This window comes from Ornithodoros turicata, chromosome 1 (genome assembly GCF_037126465.1).
Source record: "Ornithodoros turicata isolate Travis chromosome 1, ASM3712646v1, whole genome shotgun sequence".
Classification (NCBI taxonomy): Eukaryota; Metazoa; Arthropoda; class Arachnida; order Ixodida; family Argasidae; genus Ornithodoros; species Ornithodoros turicata.
Window position 1 is genome coordinate 5779613 of NC_088201.1, and position 16923 is coordinate 5796535.

At 45.5% G+C, this 16923-nt stretch overlaps 1 protein-coding gene across 1 annotated transcript; it reads left to right on the plus strand.

Moving 5' to 3' along the window:
• The first annotated feature begins 3726 nt into the window (after positions 1-3726).
• Positions 3727-16923, plus strand: LOC135377384 (F-box/WD repeat-containing protein 11-like). Its single transcript, XM_064609750.1, has 9 exons — positions 3727-3931; positions 6266-6564; positions 8978-9347; positions 9782-9867; positions 12041-12146; positions 12211-12354; positions 12418-12536; positions 13893-14082; positions 16128-16923. Exons 1-9 carry the CDS (start codon positions 3887-3889, stop codon positions 16290-16292), a joined length of 1524 nt encoding a protein of 507 aa, XP_064465820.1. The 5' UTR covers positions 3727-3886; the 3' UTR covers positions 16293-16923.

Below are 16923 nucleotides of genomic sequence, written 5' to 3' on the forward strand. Positions count from 1 at the left end.
GAAACCACGCTTCTTCCGGGGGAAGTAAGTAGGCAGATCAGGTTTGATAGTTACTCCACATTCCTGTACTCGCTTGGGTTGCACGCGTGTTTTCCCCAGAAATTCACTTCTGGGGGGGTGCCGAGCTTTCAAGGGGGTGGGGGGGGTGGGGGTCATGCTTGGTGAAGGTTCCACTTACGGAATTTTTCTTAGACACGGAAAGAATCGTGGCGCAACGGTGACATATCTGCACAGCTTTCCCGGTTTATTTGTACATGTCATCACTTTAGAACATTAGAATAGAGATTCATTGTGAACGGCATTTCAACATTAAGATGCATAATCACGCGACCGACAAAGTTAAGAGACTACCATCTTGTCAACGAACACCTAGCAATCAACGGTGAAAACGTTAGAATACCTCGCTTGGTTGAGTTGGGCGCAAATGGCTCTTGATGATCCACATTGAGTTTGCGTGCCCGCACGCATTTTTGCTCGTACATACGCGCAATATATGCATTGCACAGTCACTTTTAAATGATTTTGGACAAATGCATCGTACGATCATCTGCATGACTGTGGTCCTACAGCCCAAGTTTGACAGCACAGGATGTAATTCGCTGCGCCGGACTCACTACCAGAACGTGTTGGTGGCCGAGCTGGGTGGGGTCACCTGAGAAATTTCAGGGGGGGTGTTGCAAAAATGCAGGGAGGGTGTACACCCCCCCTGAGGGGGGTGTAGGGAAATCCCTGGTTGCACGGGACGGGTACGAAGCCTTCGGTTACCCCCTCGCTGAGGGAACGGAGACTGGAGCTGGTGAACTTGGAAGATCACGTATAGAAGACAACGCAATACGAGGCTCACAAATTCTGAGTATAACTCCAAGTTGCTCGGAGTGAATAAGAGGATGCAGCCCACCAGTAATTCTACTCATCTGAACTTGAGGCGTACAATGTAATTTGACTGACCGTTAGTATCGTCTCTTTTTTTTGCCCCCCCCCCCCCTACCGGCCTCGGTGGCTCAGTCGGTAGCGTGTTCGCCTTCTGATCCCGAGATCGCGGGTTCGAACCCGGCCGAGGACGCCAGCAACTTGGTGGCAGGGTACAAGTTGCTTAGACACGCCGTCTTCCGCGAGGGACGTTAAATACGGGGTGCCGTGTGATGAACTTTCATCGCACGTTAAAGAACCCTCAGGTGGGCAAAAGCAATCCACAGACCGACCGCTGTGGCGTCGCTCATGATCTCAGTTGTCTCGCGACGTAAACACCCAATTATTATTATTATTATTATTATTATCTTTTTTGCCCCGTTCGTTTTGCAAGTGGGCTTCACCTAAAGCACGCGTGTGTTCGGAGAAGTTTCCTTGACAGGCTTTCGTACCACGTAGGTGGAGCAGATATATAAAAGAGAACGCAGTCCAGCACGCAAACGGCAAAATGAAATATAGCACAAAGCACGAAGCAGCGTATAGGCTCTGCGCGGAAGCATGTTGGTGGACGTCAGATTTGCGGCTTGGCCCAGTATTAGGTTACAGGAAGGGCACAGACAAGCTGAAGCAGGAAATCCTGAGACAGGGACCATAAGGACGACACAAGGAGAAATTGCTTTGTGTCGTGTGTGTCTCCTTCTAGGAGTACATCTTTCTTTACGTGGGTGGTTTGGTTTGGTTTTCTCGTCTTGAGACGCTCCATGCTTTAATAGGTGGCATCGTGGCAGTAAGGCCGTGCTGGTTTCCGAAAGGAAAAAGATCGAGGCTGTATCATGGGTAGGTAACTATAAGCCATAGTTGCACGGCTGGCGTGTGAAAAATAGTTGCAGCTACTGCTACCACGATAAAGTATTTCGGTTACTTTGCAGTTACTTTTTAAGAAACGAAATCCAAGTAAACGCACGTCTCACACCTTTGTACTGTTCGACCACAAATACATCCCACATCTTCCACGTAGGACACCACATGTCATCATCATCATCATCGTCGTGTATCTGTTGCTGTTCCGATCCATCAGTACACATCCTTCTTGATAGTGTTGCATAAGCTCAGGGGCGGATCTAGGGGGGGTTCCGCTATGGACAAGCGCCCCGTGCATGCTGGGATTGGTTCATTGAACCCTATGTTCAAAGAATTGAGGGGTGGCGGGGGGTCCGGATCCCTGGACCCCCCCCCCCCCCCCTAGATCCGCGCCTGCCCAAGCTCAGGCTTCTACTTCATTGATCTCTTCCACCATCTGGCCGGCGTTTATACTGCCTTATTTGAACTAAAATGTTGTTTAACAGGTGTACTGGAAGGAGCGCACCCGTATTTTTGCATTACATTGACTTCGCGATGTCGTTCAGAACATGCAGACATATGGCAAAAATATGGTCCAACCTGAATAACAAAAGAACAGTTACTCGCATAAAAAATCGTAATCGTCCTGACGGCTAGCGTTGCCATTTTTGTTTTCGTGCCAAAATCTGAACCTATATCTGTTGTTTGCAACTATTTACGAAAACGTACGAACTTCGGAAACTGACATCGACCTGTTTTCAAACTGCGAACGATATTTTTCTTTTTTTCTTCTTCTGATTACTGAACTCGTTTCTGTTTTTGCTAAACGCGAGAGTAGTCCGGCCGGAAGTGACTATTGTGTACTTGCGGTCACACAGAACGTCTTTTTTTTCTGGTACGGAAACCTGAGCTGTAAGCATAATTGCCTCCTCCTCCTTCTTTAACGTTTTTATTTCACGTTTTTCGACGAATTTTAGGCGAAACTTTATGTTCCACCAAACGGAACTCGATCAAGGTGTATTAAGCAGTCGCTCCCCTCCACTTAAAAATGTTTGTCTTAGGAAACACATTCAAGCTACGTTTTAGAAAATACGAAATTAGGGCGATAATTTCGTTTGCAGCGCGCCGAGCAAAGGAAAGGGCGGTGCTCATCTCCTCTCACTGATGAAACGAAGCAGGAATTGTGTTGTCCGTCAAAGTGCAATTATGCACGCGCATTTTAACCTGCTTCAGCACTTCATGCTTGTGGTAAAACTGTCACTGCATAGCAAGTCATTATCCCCACTGTATATCGGAACAAATTCGTCACAAAATTTGTTAAGGTCGCAGAAACGTAAAATTACTTGCAGGAATTTTGAGTGCTGGCGATCATATTATTGAAATATTAAAATGCCGAAAGATAGCAGAAACCGGTGTACTCTTCACCTATCAACTGCCATGTGCGCACAGGTTCGCCATCTGCTGTCGAGTGACGCGTTTTTATAGATAGTTCACTATGCGGCCTGCTAATATCCATACCAGTAATTATGTTGAGACATTTCTAGATTACAGCTGACGAAACGTTCGCTGCCAGTCAAGTGTCCAAAAATGGCATCCAAAGTTTGCCGTCATCGCCAAGTCAATTGATTGTTTATTCCTTGAAAGCACACTCCGGCACTGATGATCCGCCAAGTCAGTCGATTGTGCCCATTCTTCCTTTCTTCTGGGTTCCGATGAATCATCGATGAACTGTGGGACCTTCGACGACCCTTCGCTGTACTATTTGTGTACCTTGATGCATAGCAGCCACTAATTTCCAGTATGTATTTAACGCTGTATAGCGACATGGTACTACCGCACAACCGCACATCTTCGACAGCCAGCAGCAACTTTCCCCGGAAGTTGCAGACGACGGAGCGCTACGTCACTAATCCGCGTACCAATTGGGCGCCTTCTCTTCTCCTTCCCTTCTAGTGACCATCGACTGCGGGCTACCGCCAGAGGACGCGATTTCCGTTATTTCACCACGTTTCATGCTTCCGCTTTTGTGTGCAAGGGGTGCATTATTGTGTTTGGGGGAATATTACTACTCGTTCTATTGTATGTAGGGGACCATTTTCATTGTTAGGCATTATAACTCTTATTTCCTCTCCAAGTTATGGACACAACGACGTTACCAGAAGAGAAAGATGTGCAAAGCCAGGTTCGTTCCTTCGTATTCTGGTTCTGCATAGTTCCATTGTTGACGTCAGGGATTTAAGTGAGATTCCGGGCGTATTGAGAGAAATCACCAGATGATATTGCACGCAAAGGATGTTTGGTTCTATAATATTTGCCAATGACGCTAGTACCTTTTGGCGTATCGCTGAAATTAATTACCTCGCTTAAGCCTAACGGGCCAAGCAGAAAAAAAATCGGGTAGGGTTCCACCTCGTTGGAATAAACTTACTGTGGTGCATAATACTCGAGGGTAGATGATAATAAACTAGGTAGTGAACTTTTCTGGTTAACAAGTGTTTGGGCGGGCTTGCGCGACGGAAAGGCTGAGTTTCAACATTGACCCACAAACCTGAGCTCGCAGTTGTCAAGGAGGATGAACAATCAGAGCGGTGACAGTATGCCCCCAATAAAACACTCAGTGAATCACCTAGGACAGGTTCAAGAAATCCATCCCTATCGGGTAGCAGTCGGAAAGCCCGACACTAATCGCAAGGAGCGCATTGTTATCGGATTAGCGACAGAAGTGTAGACTGCTTTGTGTTGTGTTAGCGAGCCAAAGGGAACCATGAAATCTCTGACAAAGGTAGATAAGATATCTGTCCGTGCATGGAGTATAGTCAGTAACGGACTTGGACATTAAAGTTTTGACTCAGAAGGGCGGTGCAGAAATCGAGTTGTATTGAGAAATTGCCACTGTTGATTGTGCCAAGAAATGGATAATCAGTTCTTCTGTTGTGCTCTTTTGTTCTTTTTTTTTCTGTTTTGTTTGTTTTTGAGAAAGATATGAAACGTTTGTAAGCTATGAGGAAAGTATCAACGTAGTTTTACTCTCAACGCATCGAGCGTTTGCTAGCGGGTTTTTCTGCCCCGAGAATCAAATACAGTAGTTGCCACTCCACTTTGGTAAACATTCATTTACTTCTCGTCTGATGTCAACGCTTTGAAAGTTTGCTTATTGGTTAGCTTAAAGTTGAACTCAGCGAAAATCTTGCGCGTCTTGTTCACTTAATCTCTTATGCGGTGAAGTTTGTGACCTTCTGCAGCAGGGTGTGCAACACCAGTTGCTTGTAGTCTGGCCTCATGACTTACAACAGCAATGGTGTCACATTGCTGCCCTGCATACATTCACAGACTTCACTGTTTATTGTATGATACATGCACCCTGTCTATAAGATGGCTTTTTTCCAGTGCCTAAAGATGAATGAATTGAATTTTTTAGCACGCAAACTGAGCAGCTTTCTGAAACCAGAGAAGGCTGGTTATTTTCCGTGCTTTCTTTCCATGTACCCAAGGAAGGTGGGAATGACATTCTCTGTGCTATGGCAGAAATCATCTCTGTGTTCACGTTCTGTAACAAATCATTGTTTCATGTTAGTGTCTGTGTCACATTTTGCTTATCCAGTCACATGTATATGCAACATGTGACTGGATGTGGCAACTTGACTGTGAGAACAGTCATCCCTAGTTGAATTCGGTGCATTTCTGTGCCACACAGACACTGCCACTGTGCAGCACTTAGAGCGGTTATGGTAAACTTTGGTCAATTCCTGCCTTTTAGTATCCAGACTGTTCAAGAGCCGGCTGCTGTTCTTTATACAGTTCCATGAGCCACGGGGAATGAACAGACATTCGGGACGCAAGATCCTACCTGTGGGATGATATGAGCTCAAAGCCTAACTTTCGTGAATCTAATTTTCTGTGGCTCACTTTTTCGGGCAAATAACGCCAAAAAAACTCGGTGCAAAGAAAAAATATACCGTATTTTCCGGTGCGTAACGCGCACCCCTAAAAGCGGGCCGAATTTGAAAAATGTTCGATGTATAACGCGCGCCGTAATAGTGCTACAAGCTTCTGTACTGCCACCAGTATACACAGTGAACCAAAGCGGTGTATCATATATAGCATACTTCAGTCTCCTCTCTGCTTTCCGTTTCGTGTCCCTTCTCAATCACGTAATTCTTCTGAAATGAATTCAAGATTATTGACTGCTGAATAGCGTCCTTAAGCAGCATCATTAACCTTTTATGAACTCCCAGTGCCCTTTCGCCGGTTTCGTCAACTTGACCCCAAGAGATATGGGAGAAAGGCGCAGCACACCCTGGAAGAGGCTAGAATTTGTACGTCACCGACCTGAAAAGGAACTCTGCAGAAAAATATTTCCGTGTACAACGCGCACCATTAGATAACGCGCAGGACCTGTTCAGAACACTTAAACGCACGACGGAAAATACGGTATTTAAAAAAAATCTACAACGCGTAATTTTTTTAGTATAACCAGCCAACTTCCGAACTGACGTATTTGTGTCCCTGCCGGCAGATATCCCCAACGGCAACACAGCTGGGCGGAACCGATGTTCGAGGGCCGACGACAGAAGAGCGGGAACGTTTGTTGCTGGCTTTTGATACATGGGGCGAAGAGGTGCAGAGCCAGTTCGTGGAGGCCCTGGTGTCTCGGATGTCGCACTGTCAGCACTCTCGCATCAGCTCGTTCCTCAAGCCGATGCTGCAGCGAGACTTCATATCGATGCTGCCTAAGAAAGGGCTGGACCACGTGGCCGAAGCCATCCTGTCCTACTTGGATGCACGTAGCCTGTGTGCCGCTGAAGCCGTCTGCAGGTAATGCCTCGCGTCGCAAACCTACACCTTCCCGACACCTCCCGTTTTTGTGACTGGCCTCAAGCAGCGCCTCCTCTATTACTCAATGCCTCTCCATTTGGTCAGAGGTGCCATACTGCGCATGCGTATTAGTTCGCGTTCTCTCGTTTGACGGCGCCACTACCCTACACCCAGGTCTGACGCGCGCCGACGTCACCTGCCACACATGCTCGTGTTTTGATGTTTTCTTTGTAATCACTCGCAAGCAAGTGCTTGCTGCACACAACGGAACAGTTGGAAGTAGTGTTCGGCTCCCAATCTTTCCTCACTATCAGTTTCTACCACTTCTTTCGTAACGCGAGATCCACAGGCACCTCGTGAAGCAATACCCCTTGCTCCTTTTTCTTGGTCCCCGAAATAAAAAAATGGCAGAAGGCAGTACGCAGTACCGCATTTTTCGAAACTTTCGAAACCACGCTTATCGAAATCAGACAAGAGCGCACAGCAGACGACAAGGGGTATAGGGAAGTGGCGCCCTCTACGTGCCCTCCGCGGGAAAGGGAAGCGACTCGGCACATCTGCAAACGGACAGGCATTGAGTAATAGAGGAGGCACTGCCTCAAGTTGTCACTTGTGGCAAAATTACCACCTTTTCGTGATCGCACATCATAGGCAAACGTCAGCGCGAGGTCGTATTCCCATCAGCGTACGACCGAGAGACAAACATATTTTGCCAGTGTCGATTGCACGGTGCTTTTCGGGGCAGCTGGGTAGCTTATATCCCACGGGAAGTGTAAGTGCATCGCGTCGGCTGAACGAGTCTTAGCACCGATTTTGTCACATCTTCGCAAGTGGTCGTTGGTACGAGGCCTCATTCGCAAATTTGCATGTTTTACTGTGAGGATATGGGTCGGAAGAAGTTACAAAATGACGCACAGAAACAGCAGTCGCGTTTACAAATCGTGTGGCCACTAGTCATGGGCGCGGCTGTTTTTATGGTCACGTGTATGATTGATGTTTGCAATGATTGCATTGCATTTGTCTGGCATGCTATAGTCTACGAACCAATATATGGTAGGACACTTCTGTTGAACAGCAACCCCAAGGTTATGATCGTTGTTATACTTCGAAACACGAGAGCAGAGGTGCATATCCGCCAGCCAATAATGTAGTCCGTACATTGAGAGTGAGTCACACGAGAAGGTGACTGACGTCCTGCAGACAGAGAACTCCATTCACGTTTTGTTAATGCAGATATTTGGTGCGTTTGCTCTAAAAGCACATAAACGTGCTCAAAGTATGTGATCTCTGACGAGTGTTTTCACAACATGATCAGTTTATGAGCAACAATACGAAACACGTGGCCGCGCTACATAATCATTTGAAGGCGTGTTGCGCCCGCCAAAGCCGATCGCAGACTAGATTTTTGTGCTGGGTTAACCCGTCCTGATGTATAGTGATGTTTCTTTCCTTTAAATTGCGACGTGCTCCAAACTTGGTACATGAACCAGCTATACCTGCAATGCTGATCGCGCAAAACAAAGGAACAGACACCTAGCAGTTCGTCTCTCCCTAGCACGGTTTTACGTAATGCAATTTATTTCTCCACTATGAGTGTGGGGGAGGCATGAGGCAAAAAAACCTTGCCTTGGATCATCACCAGATCCCCTGCTTGCTTGATCTATCTGTAACATAGCAGTTCCTGCACAAAAGTAGTGGTCTAATTGCCTCATAGTCCAGTGCCTGGTCTGTTACACTGTAAATTACGTCTAATAAATATGGCAGAGCCTACTATGCAGCAGTACACTGTGCGGTACACTGTGATACTGAGCACATTGACGTCAGTACCCTGGATCGACGCTGATGATGCCTGTCGGTCCTGGAGAGTAGTGATTTGTATTTGATCTGAAAACTTGTTAGAAGAACATGAGGTGATGAGCTTGTTGGTTTGTGCATATGGTGTCACCTTGTATTTGTATTGACCGCATTAGCATCTAGGTTTTACCCCACAAAATCAACACGCTGCCGTGGTGGGTAAAAATAACGTGTAGACTGGAATATAGGTCAAACTTTACAAAAAGCCATGTACCAGTCATTAGTGGAGAAATCTTGAGTCGGGTGGCAGACGTTGCCCTCTGATTTGTTTTTCTTAATGTGCTTATCCAGCATGCCCGTAGCTTGCTTTGTGTTGCTGCTTCAGTGCCTTTTTCAGTGTCTTAGTAGACTGGAAGCTCTCTGTGAAAATGATATGTACGATAAAGGACTCTGTCAAATCCAGGGTCAGCTATGTGTGATGTTAGTCACTCGAAAGGGATAATGCCTTCTTGTGTCATCTGAAAAAAAAATTTCTTTTTTCAATTTGTAAGTTCGGGGATACAGTAAGGGTGCATTTTGTTGCGAATGACTCCATAGTGGATTTGTTCTTTCCAAATAGAGAATGGAGGAGAGTCGTGGCAGAAGGCGGACTTTGGCGTAAGCTGATGGAACGGCGTGTTCTCACGGACCCCCTGTGGCGAGGTCTGGCGGAACGTAGGGGCTGGATGCAGTACCTCTTCAAGCCGCCTCCGGGAGAGCCTCACCCGGATCACATGTTCTACCGTCGGCTCTATCCTCGTATCATACAGGATATTGAGAGCATAGAGAATAACTGGCGCTGTGGCCGCCACAACCTTCAGCGCATCAATTGCCGTTCCGAGAATTCCAAGGGTGTCTACTGCCTCCAGTACGACGACACCAAGATCGTATCCGGTTTGCGCGACAATACAATCAAAATATGGGACCGCGCATCTTTGCAATGCGTCAAAGTGAGTTTCCTTTTTTCGAGAAACGTGTTTGTGAAGCACGTGAATGGGAATGAATTATGGATAGAGCCTGAAGTTTTCGGGAAAATGTTTTTTTCTAAATTCGGGGGGTAAAACTCGGGTAAATAAACGTGTACACTAAATTCGTGTGAATTCTGGTGAAAAATCTTCCATTACGCTAAAATCAGGGAGAAATCGGACTCAGTTATTCAAACTAACTCTAGCGATTTGGTACAAACAGTGATGTAACTACATTTTTCTGCCAAACAAGTAAGTTGGTGCATTCCTACAGACATCCCAGAGAGGGCAATTTGCCTGGTAAAAATCGGGTTTCACCCTAGAGAGGCAACCTTCAATTCGGGGTGCAAATTCGGGGAAGAATCGGGTAAAACCCTAAAACTTCAGGCTCTAATTATGGAGCTTTTCTTGTTTCCCAGGTTCTGACTGGACATACGGGATCAGTCCTGTGCTTGCAGTACGATGACAAAGTCATCATTTCAGGATCAAGTGACTCTACCGTAAGGTATGTGGGGAACAGTGTTTTATACTTCTGTGTGTGTGTGTGTGTTTTTTTACAGTGCTGCCAACTGATAAATGTTCAGTAAGGAAGCTAAATACCATTAAAAACTCTGAAGGAATCGCGGCTCACAGTCGGATGAAATAATGCCGTGACATTGAACGTGCAGCAGTGTTGCAGACTTTGCGTGGTGCTGGACAGATATTAGCTAGTTGATTTTCCTTTGACCCAGGAGGTGCAAGTTTGTTCAAAAATAGCATGCCACAGTATTGGTCTAGTTGTCTTCTCAAATTTAGCCGCAATTTCAAGCACATCTATTCTCCAGAATTGGCATTCACAGCACTCGTTAAACTCCAGTCTGCACCAGCTAGGGCTCCTCATCAGAGGTACCTCTCGAATTTGCAGTATCTGTCTGTTTTCTTTTCCTTGGTGTTCCCAGCTTGCCCCTTTGTGGAAAATCCTGTGCATTGGCCTCATCCACAAATTCCTTATAAGCCCTAGCACATCATATGTCATCCTGCAAAAAAAAAGAAAGAGAAAAAAAGAAAAAGGAACGTCCTTCCAGTGCCCATACAGAAAGTATAGTATAACACTACACCCAAAATCTTTTAACTGACAACTGGGTGATTTCACGCCAAATCAGGCAGGGTGGTCCGGTCGACCTCCGATTTTTTTTCTTTCAAACATTACCACACCAAACATATAACTCCATTGGCAGTATTTGAAAAAAAAAAAAAAGAAAAAAAAATCAGCTGAATATGTTCAACAGTTATGGAGATACATGGCATTAAATTTCATAGGAAGTGCTGTGGTCGAAAAGTATGCATCTGAATGATACTTGATTAAAAAATTACTATTAATTACTTTCAACTACTGTCACTGCTAGTATTCTTCCTAGGGACTAGGCTTCGATAAATTTTTGAAAGAAAAAAAAATCGCCTGCCTGATTCGGCGTGAAATCACGCAACCATAGTGTGCCAAAGAAGCACAATAGCCAGCAACACCTTTGGCCACATGATATGAAGCACCTGACATGTTTGCAACACGTTCTACGCTCACTTTTCAGCACTAAACGGAAGTTGAATAAAACGTGCACATTTTTGCATAGGTGTGTACATCTGGTGTGTATGTTCCATTACAGAGTGCAGTATAGCTAGAGCCAGAAGTTTTCGGGAAATATTTTTTTCTACATTCGGGTGGTAAAAATCGGGTAATTGAATGTGTGCACTAAATTCGTGCAAATTCAGGTGAAAAAAAAACTCCCGATATGCTAAATTCGGGGAGAAATCTGGCTCGGTTACTCAAACTAACTGTACTGGTTAGGTACAAGCGGCGATGTAACTGCATTTGCTGCCAAACAAGTAAGTTAATGCATTCCTACGGACGTCCCAGTGAGGGGAATTTGCCGGGTAAAAGAATCGGGTTTCACCCTAAAGGGTGACCCTTCAATTCGGGGTGCAAATTCGGGGAAGAATAGGGTAAAACCCTAAAACTTCAGGCTCTAAGTATAGCCTGCGGCTCTTGCACTCCAAAATTGAAACACACGCAGCTCGCCCCCGAGCCTGAATTATATTTAGGGCCTGACTTTTTCGGGTTTTATTTTTGGCCAAATTCGGGGGGTAAATATCGGGTGATTATTTTTAATTTGAAAATTTGGGTGTATTCTGGTTAAAACCCGTTATGGCATATTCTGTCGTCAGGAATTCGGGTGTATTCGGGTGATTTTTTTTTTGTTTAATAAAAATTTGCCTTAACATGGAACTAATGTTTAGCAATGTTTATTTTAATGCACGCTTATGAGTGTGCCACACGACCCGGATGTTTTCGGGTAGATTCGGGTTAAACCCGAATTTTACAGATTTCGTTCGGGGGGTAAATATCGGGCGGATACGGGTTTAACCCTAAAAAGTCAGGCCCTAAGTATAGCCTGCGGCTCTTGCACTCCAAAATTGAAACACACGCAACTCGCCCCCGAGCCTGAATTATATTCTACCTATTGTCATTGCTGTGTGTGTTAGATTTCTCTCGTTATGCCGTCTCGTGTGTCTGTACATATTTGTCGTACAACGCCCAGCCCGTGTATAACGGCCCCGTGCGATACCCGAACAACGAGCGAGACGGGGAAGTCTGTCTGAAACGCGTAAAAGAAAAGCGTCGCATCATTGCATTTCTTTTGCAGGGTATGGGATGTGAAGACTGGTGAAATGGTGAATACGCTCATTCACCACTGTGAGGCTGTGCTCCATCTGCGGTTCAACAACGGCATGATGGTGACCTGTTCGAAGGTGAACCACTCGAGACGCGCTCGCCCGACCAATTTTCCTCAGCGGAGCCGTACTTTTTTTGCAGGACCGATCCATTGCGGTTTGGGACATGGTGACACCGCGTGAAATCAATCTGCGTCGTGTGCTTGTCGGCCATCGGGCGGCTGTCAACGTGGTGGACTTTGATGAGAGATACGTCGTGTCGGCTTCTGGAGATCGCACTATCAAGGTAACGTGTACGCGAGTGGCATTGTGGATGTTACATCTCTTCTTCTTTTTTTTTTTTCACCAGGTGTGGGGTACACCGAACTGCGATTTTGTCCGTACACTGAATGGCCACAAGAGAGGCATTGCTTGCCTGCAGTATCGGGACCGCCTAGTTGTGAGTGGCAGCTCGGACAACACAATAAGGTGAGGCTTGTTTGCATCGCTTATTAGTTCGCTTCCTGCATGAGCAGGTGAGCTGCTGAGATAGTGAAACAATGATTGAAAAGTAAGAGGGCTGGTGACAAAGTCCTTGTATGTGTGTGTTTTTCTTGTACGTAATCTCGGGTTTTCATTATTGACTTATATATATCCTTATATATATATCCTTATATATTATATATATTATGACTTATTATATTATATAGCTTTTAGTTTGAATTCATGCCGGAGTGCCTAGTGGAATGTCACAGGCCTGTGCATGTAGGCACTACAATTTTGTCTGGTACAGGAACTTGGGGGGGGGGGGGATATGTTTATTATATATAAAAAAATAAGAGGGAAAGGTTAGCCACCGGTATGGCGGCTTGCTATTCCCAGGAAAAAAAAGGAAAAATAAAGGCAAACAAAAAGAAAAACAAAGAAAGGGAAAACAAAGAAACAAAAAGAAAAACAACAGAAGAAAGAGGGCTTGGGAACTTGGAAAGAGGAAGGGGAACTTGGGCTTTGTTAAAGCTACTGCAAGTAAAAAAAATGTACTAAATGTAACTAAATGTACCAGCAATACTTATGTGGGACATCTGTTTTGTTGAACTTTGGCTCTTTTGGTTGAATACCTCACTCGATTGTGTGCAGAGGTTCCGTTAACCACCAAATCATTTGATTGGCGCAGAATTCACAAACACACATTGCACTTCTCATGGCTACTAAAACGTGGTCGTTGAGAAGGAAGAAAGTGATAGATGCAGCTGGTGGATTCTGGTGTAATCCGAGACTTTGCAGGTTGTGTGGAAGCTACAGTGCTTTAATGCACTTTCAACCGGTTACACTTCTTACGGCTCATCAACAATCACTAGACTTTGCAAGGGTTGAAATCGTGTACGAAAGGCATCAAAGCGTCCATCCACCCTAGTAATACATAGGGCCTGACTTTTTAGGGTTAAACCCGTATCCGCCCGATATTTACCCCCCGAACAAAATCTGTAAAATTCGGGTTTAACCCGAATCTACCCGAAAACGTCCGGGTCGCGTGGCACACTCATAAGCGTGCATTAAAATAAAGTTTGATAACATTGCTAAACATTAGTTCCATGTTAAGACGAATTTTTATTAAACAAAAAAAAAATCACCCGAATACACCCGAATTCCTGACGACAGAATATGCCGTAACGGGATTTAACCCGAATACACCCGAATTTTCAAATGAAAAATATCACCCGGTATTTACCCCCCGAATTTGGCCAAAAATAAAACCCGAAAAAGTCAGGCCCTAGTAATACATTACAAACCCCTTTGTGAGCCGAATTGGGAAAATCTTAATGCGATTGCTGTTCTCTTCTACAGGCTTTGGGACATAGAGTGTGGCGCATGTCTACGTGTACTAGAAGGCCACGAGGAATTAGTCCGTTGCATACGTTTTGACTCTAAACGCATAGTATCCGGTGCATACGATGGCAAGATCAAGGTGTGGGACCTAGCAGCAGCGCTGGACCCCCGGGCTCCTGCAGGCACACTCTGCTTGCGCACGCTTGTTGTGAGTATACCATCTTTCTTTACTTTCTATAATGCAAATACTACATAAGTTTCCTTCCACTTTACCGTGAGAGCGTCCATGAAGTAGTCCATATACATTGTCCTGATGGCGAATGTCAATTACAGTCGAACCTCGTTACAACGAAACGCGATACAACGAAATTCACGATAGAGCGAAATAATTTGGATTCCCCGGCAGATGGCCATAGAGATCAATGTATTTTAACTCCCGCTCCAACGAAACACTTTTTAGCCGCCGCCTCGATACAACCAAAGAACGAGATAAGGTTTATGACCCCAAAGCCGACTTTAGGGTCATGAAAAAAAGGGCGCGAGTTGCGTCCTGTTCCGCGCGATTATGGTCGGGAGGAATCTGGTGCCTACAAAAGGAAGTCTGAGTCATTGGAAGGTTAGGGATTTTCTTCCGAGGCTTCTTCTTTTCGCGCTTGTTTTGAACTGTCCGGTTGCAGCCAACTAAAAAGAGTACGAGACGCAAGGCGCCATCGCGCGCGTGGGAAACGCTTCGTTCGCGTGGCGGCGTAAATGACGAAATCAGCCTAGATGATTTTCTTGACGGGGACAAACATGCCGTAGCAACGGAGAGCCTTACGGAAAACGCACTGTCATAGACGTAGAAGGTTTGGGGGAGATCGCAACACGATGTGGAGAAAGCTGCGGAGGCTTCGGCGGCGTACGAACAATGCGTGACACCGCGTCTTCTAGGCACGACGCAGACGCGTATAACCGGCTATTTCACGCAAGAATAAAACGCCGTAGGTGCACCTTGGCGCTGTATTTGTAGTTGTTGTCATTTTTCACGAAAAACATTTCCGCATCGTCGCGGGAGTTATCGACGCTTATCTACAGCGCGCACCCTCGCAAAGGTCGCGATCCGTGACCTTCAATTCGGTACAACGAAATGTTCGATACAACGAAAGAAATTGCAGTTCCCGTGGGTTTCGTTATATCGAGGTTCGACTGTATTTTGTTACATCACGAATTTCGTTGTATCACATTTCGTCGTAACAAGATTGGACTGTAGTTTCTGACTACAGTCAGAAACTATACAGTCTTAGTAGTTAGTTAGTACATTAGTAGTATAACCCCATAGGTATAACCTGAGAGAGTGCATGGAGAATGCTTCGAGGGTTCCACTAGCTGATACAGTCAGGATGAAACTGCGCTACATCTCTCCCTGGCTGTTTATCACTACCCGAAACACCCGTGCTGGAAACTAGGTGTCCTCGATTCTCCCTTCCCATTTTATCCTTCTGGAAATAACCTTACTCAAAAAGACTTTCCTCTTTTATCCGGCATCGGAACTACGTTCTGACTTCTTCTCTACTCCGATTTGAAGCCTACCCCTACACTAGAGTAGCGTTGTGTCCTGCGGCTTTCTAGTTCTTTGGTCAGGCGTCGTGTAACAAGTCATTTATGTTGCTTCCGACAGCCCTGATAATAAGCGTGACCGTAGTCTGAAAGGGCTGGTTTTTGTCTTTCACGTGTCGTTGCGAGGGCAGAAAAAAAAACTCCTTTCTCTGCCTTCTGCATTCGTAGCGCCCAAAACATGAAAAAATCTGATCAAATTTACGGTACTATAATTCCTTAATTCATTTTTTTCTGCTTGTTATATATGCACCTAAAATGAATTTTTTGTGCCGAAACATCCGGGCTCTATTTATCACTGATGATACTAGAATACTGCAAACGTATTTTTATTCGCGATGTATTAATTTTCGCGAATCGCATTCGGGAAGTTATTCGCTAGTATTTAATTTCGCGATTCCAGGTCTGTTTCCTTCCGCGGGGATCAATGTCAAGCTGTGTTTGCGAGTACAATTTTTTGCAATTTTTTAGCGGTCGCAAAATTCACGAATAAAAATACGTTTGCAGTGTGCTCTATCCACATGTCTTCTGCGGGTGTGACCTTGGAAATTTTTGCGTTCTTGCTGACTGCACATCTTTCACGTCTGAGATGCCTGGTATTTTTTTGGCAGTATATCCTAATTAAGTAAAACAAAAAAAAAAAACTTCTCTATCCTACAGGAGCATACTGGTCGCGTTTTTCGACTGCAGTTTGACGACTTCCAAATTGTCTCCTCCTCCCACGACGACACCATCCTGATCTGGGACTTCCTGCACCTGTCCTCGGAGGCAGCCTCGTCGGCCTCCTCGCCACTGCCTCCGCGTACGTACACGTACGTCAAGTGAGGATGGCCCCCACGATAGACTGGTTTTTGTGTGGTGCGCGTGGTTTGAAGACGTTGTTGTTTGCACAACTGGATTTGTGCACTTGCGGGGAAATTGCCGTACGGCAGCTGTAGAGCTTTCGGCCGTGCGCGCGCGGGCGGGTAGAGAGAGGGGCGGGTTGCCGGAGCGGAGGCCACGCTTCTCGATCCGGAGTCCGATGGACCGGCTCGGACCGCAGCCCCGGAAGGAGTGAATAACTTTGCCCTTGATTCTGTGTGCAACTATCGTGTGCTAGAACACTTTCCTTTTTTCTTCTTTTTTTTTTTTTTGTGACACGTGATTATACGAGAGATCATGTTTGATAGTGTGGCTTTTGTTGTGTGGCATTTGGATGCTTAAAAAAAAAACCATAGAACAAATGGAAGGAGATACACACTAACTTGCGACAGTTTTAATAGCTACACACACACACGATTGCGTGAGGAGGGGGTGCACGTAGGATTCAAAGTATTTATCTCATCCACATCCTTTGAAAGATCATTACTCTGACTGGGGAAGTTGACTTGCTTGCATTCCAGAGCTGTGGAAGTTGGTGAATGTAAGGCTTGTAGCATTTTGGGTGTAAATAAACGTTGCGTGTCTGAGAGCCCAA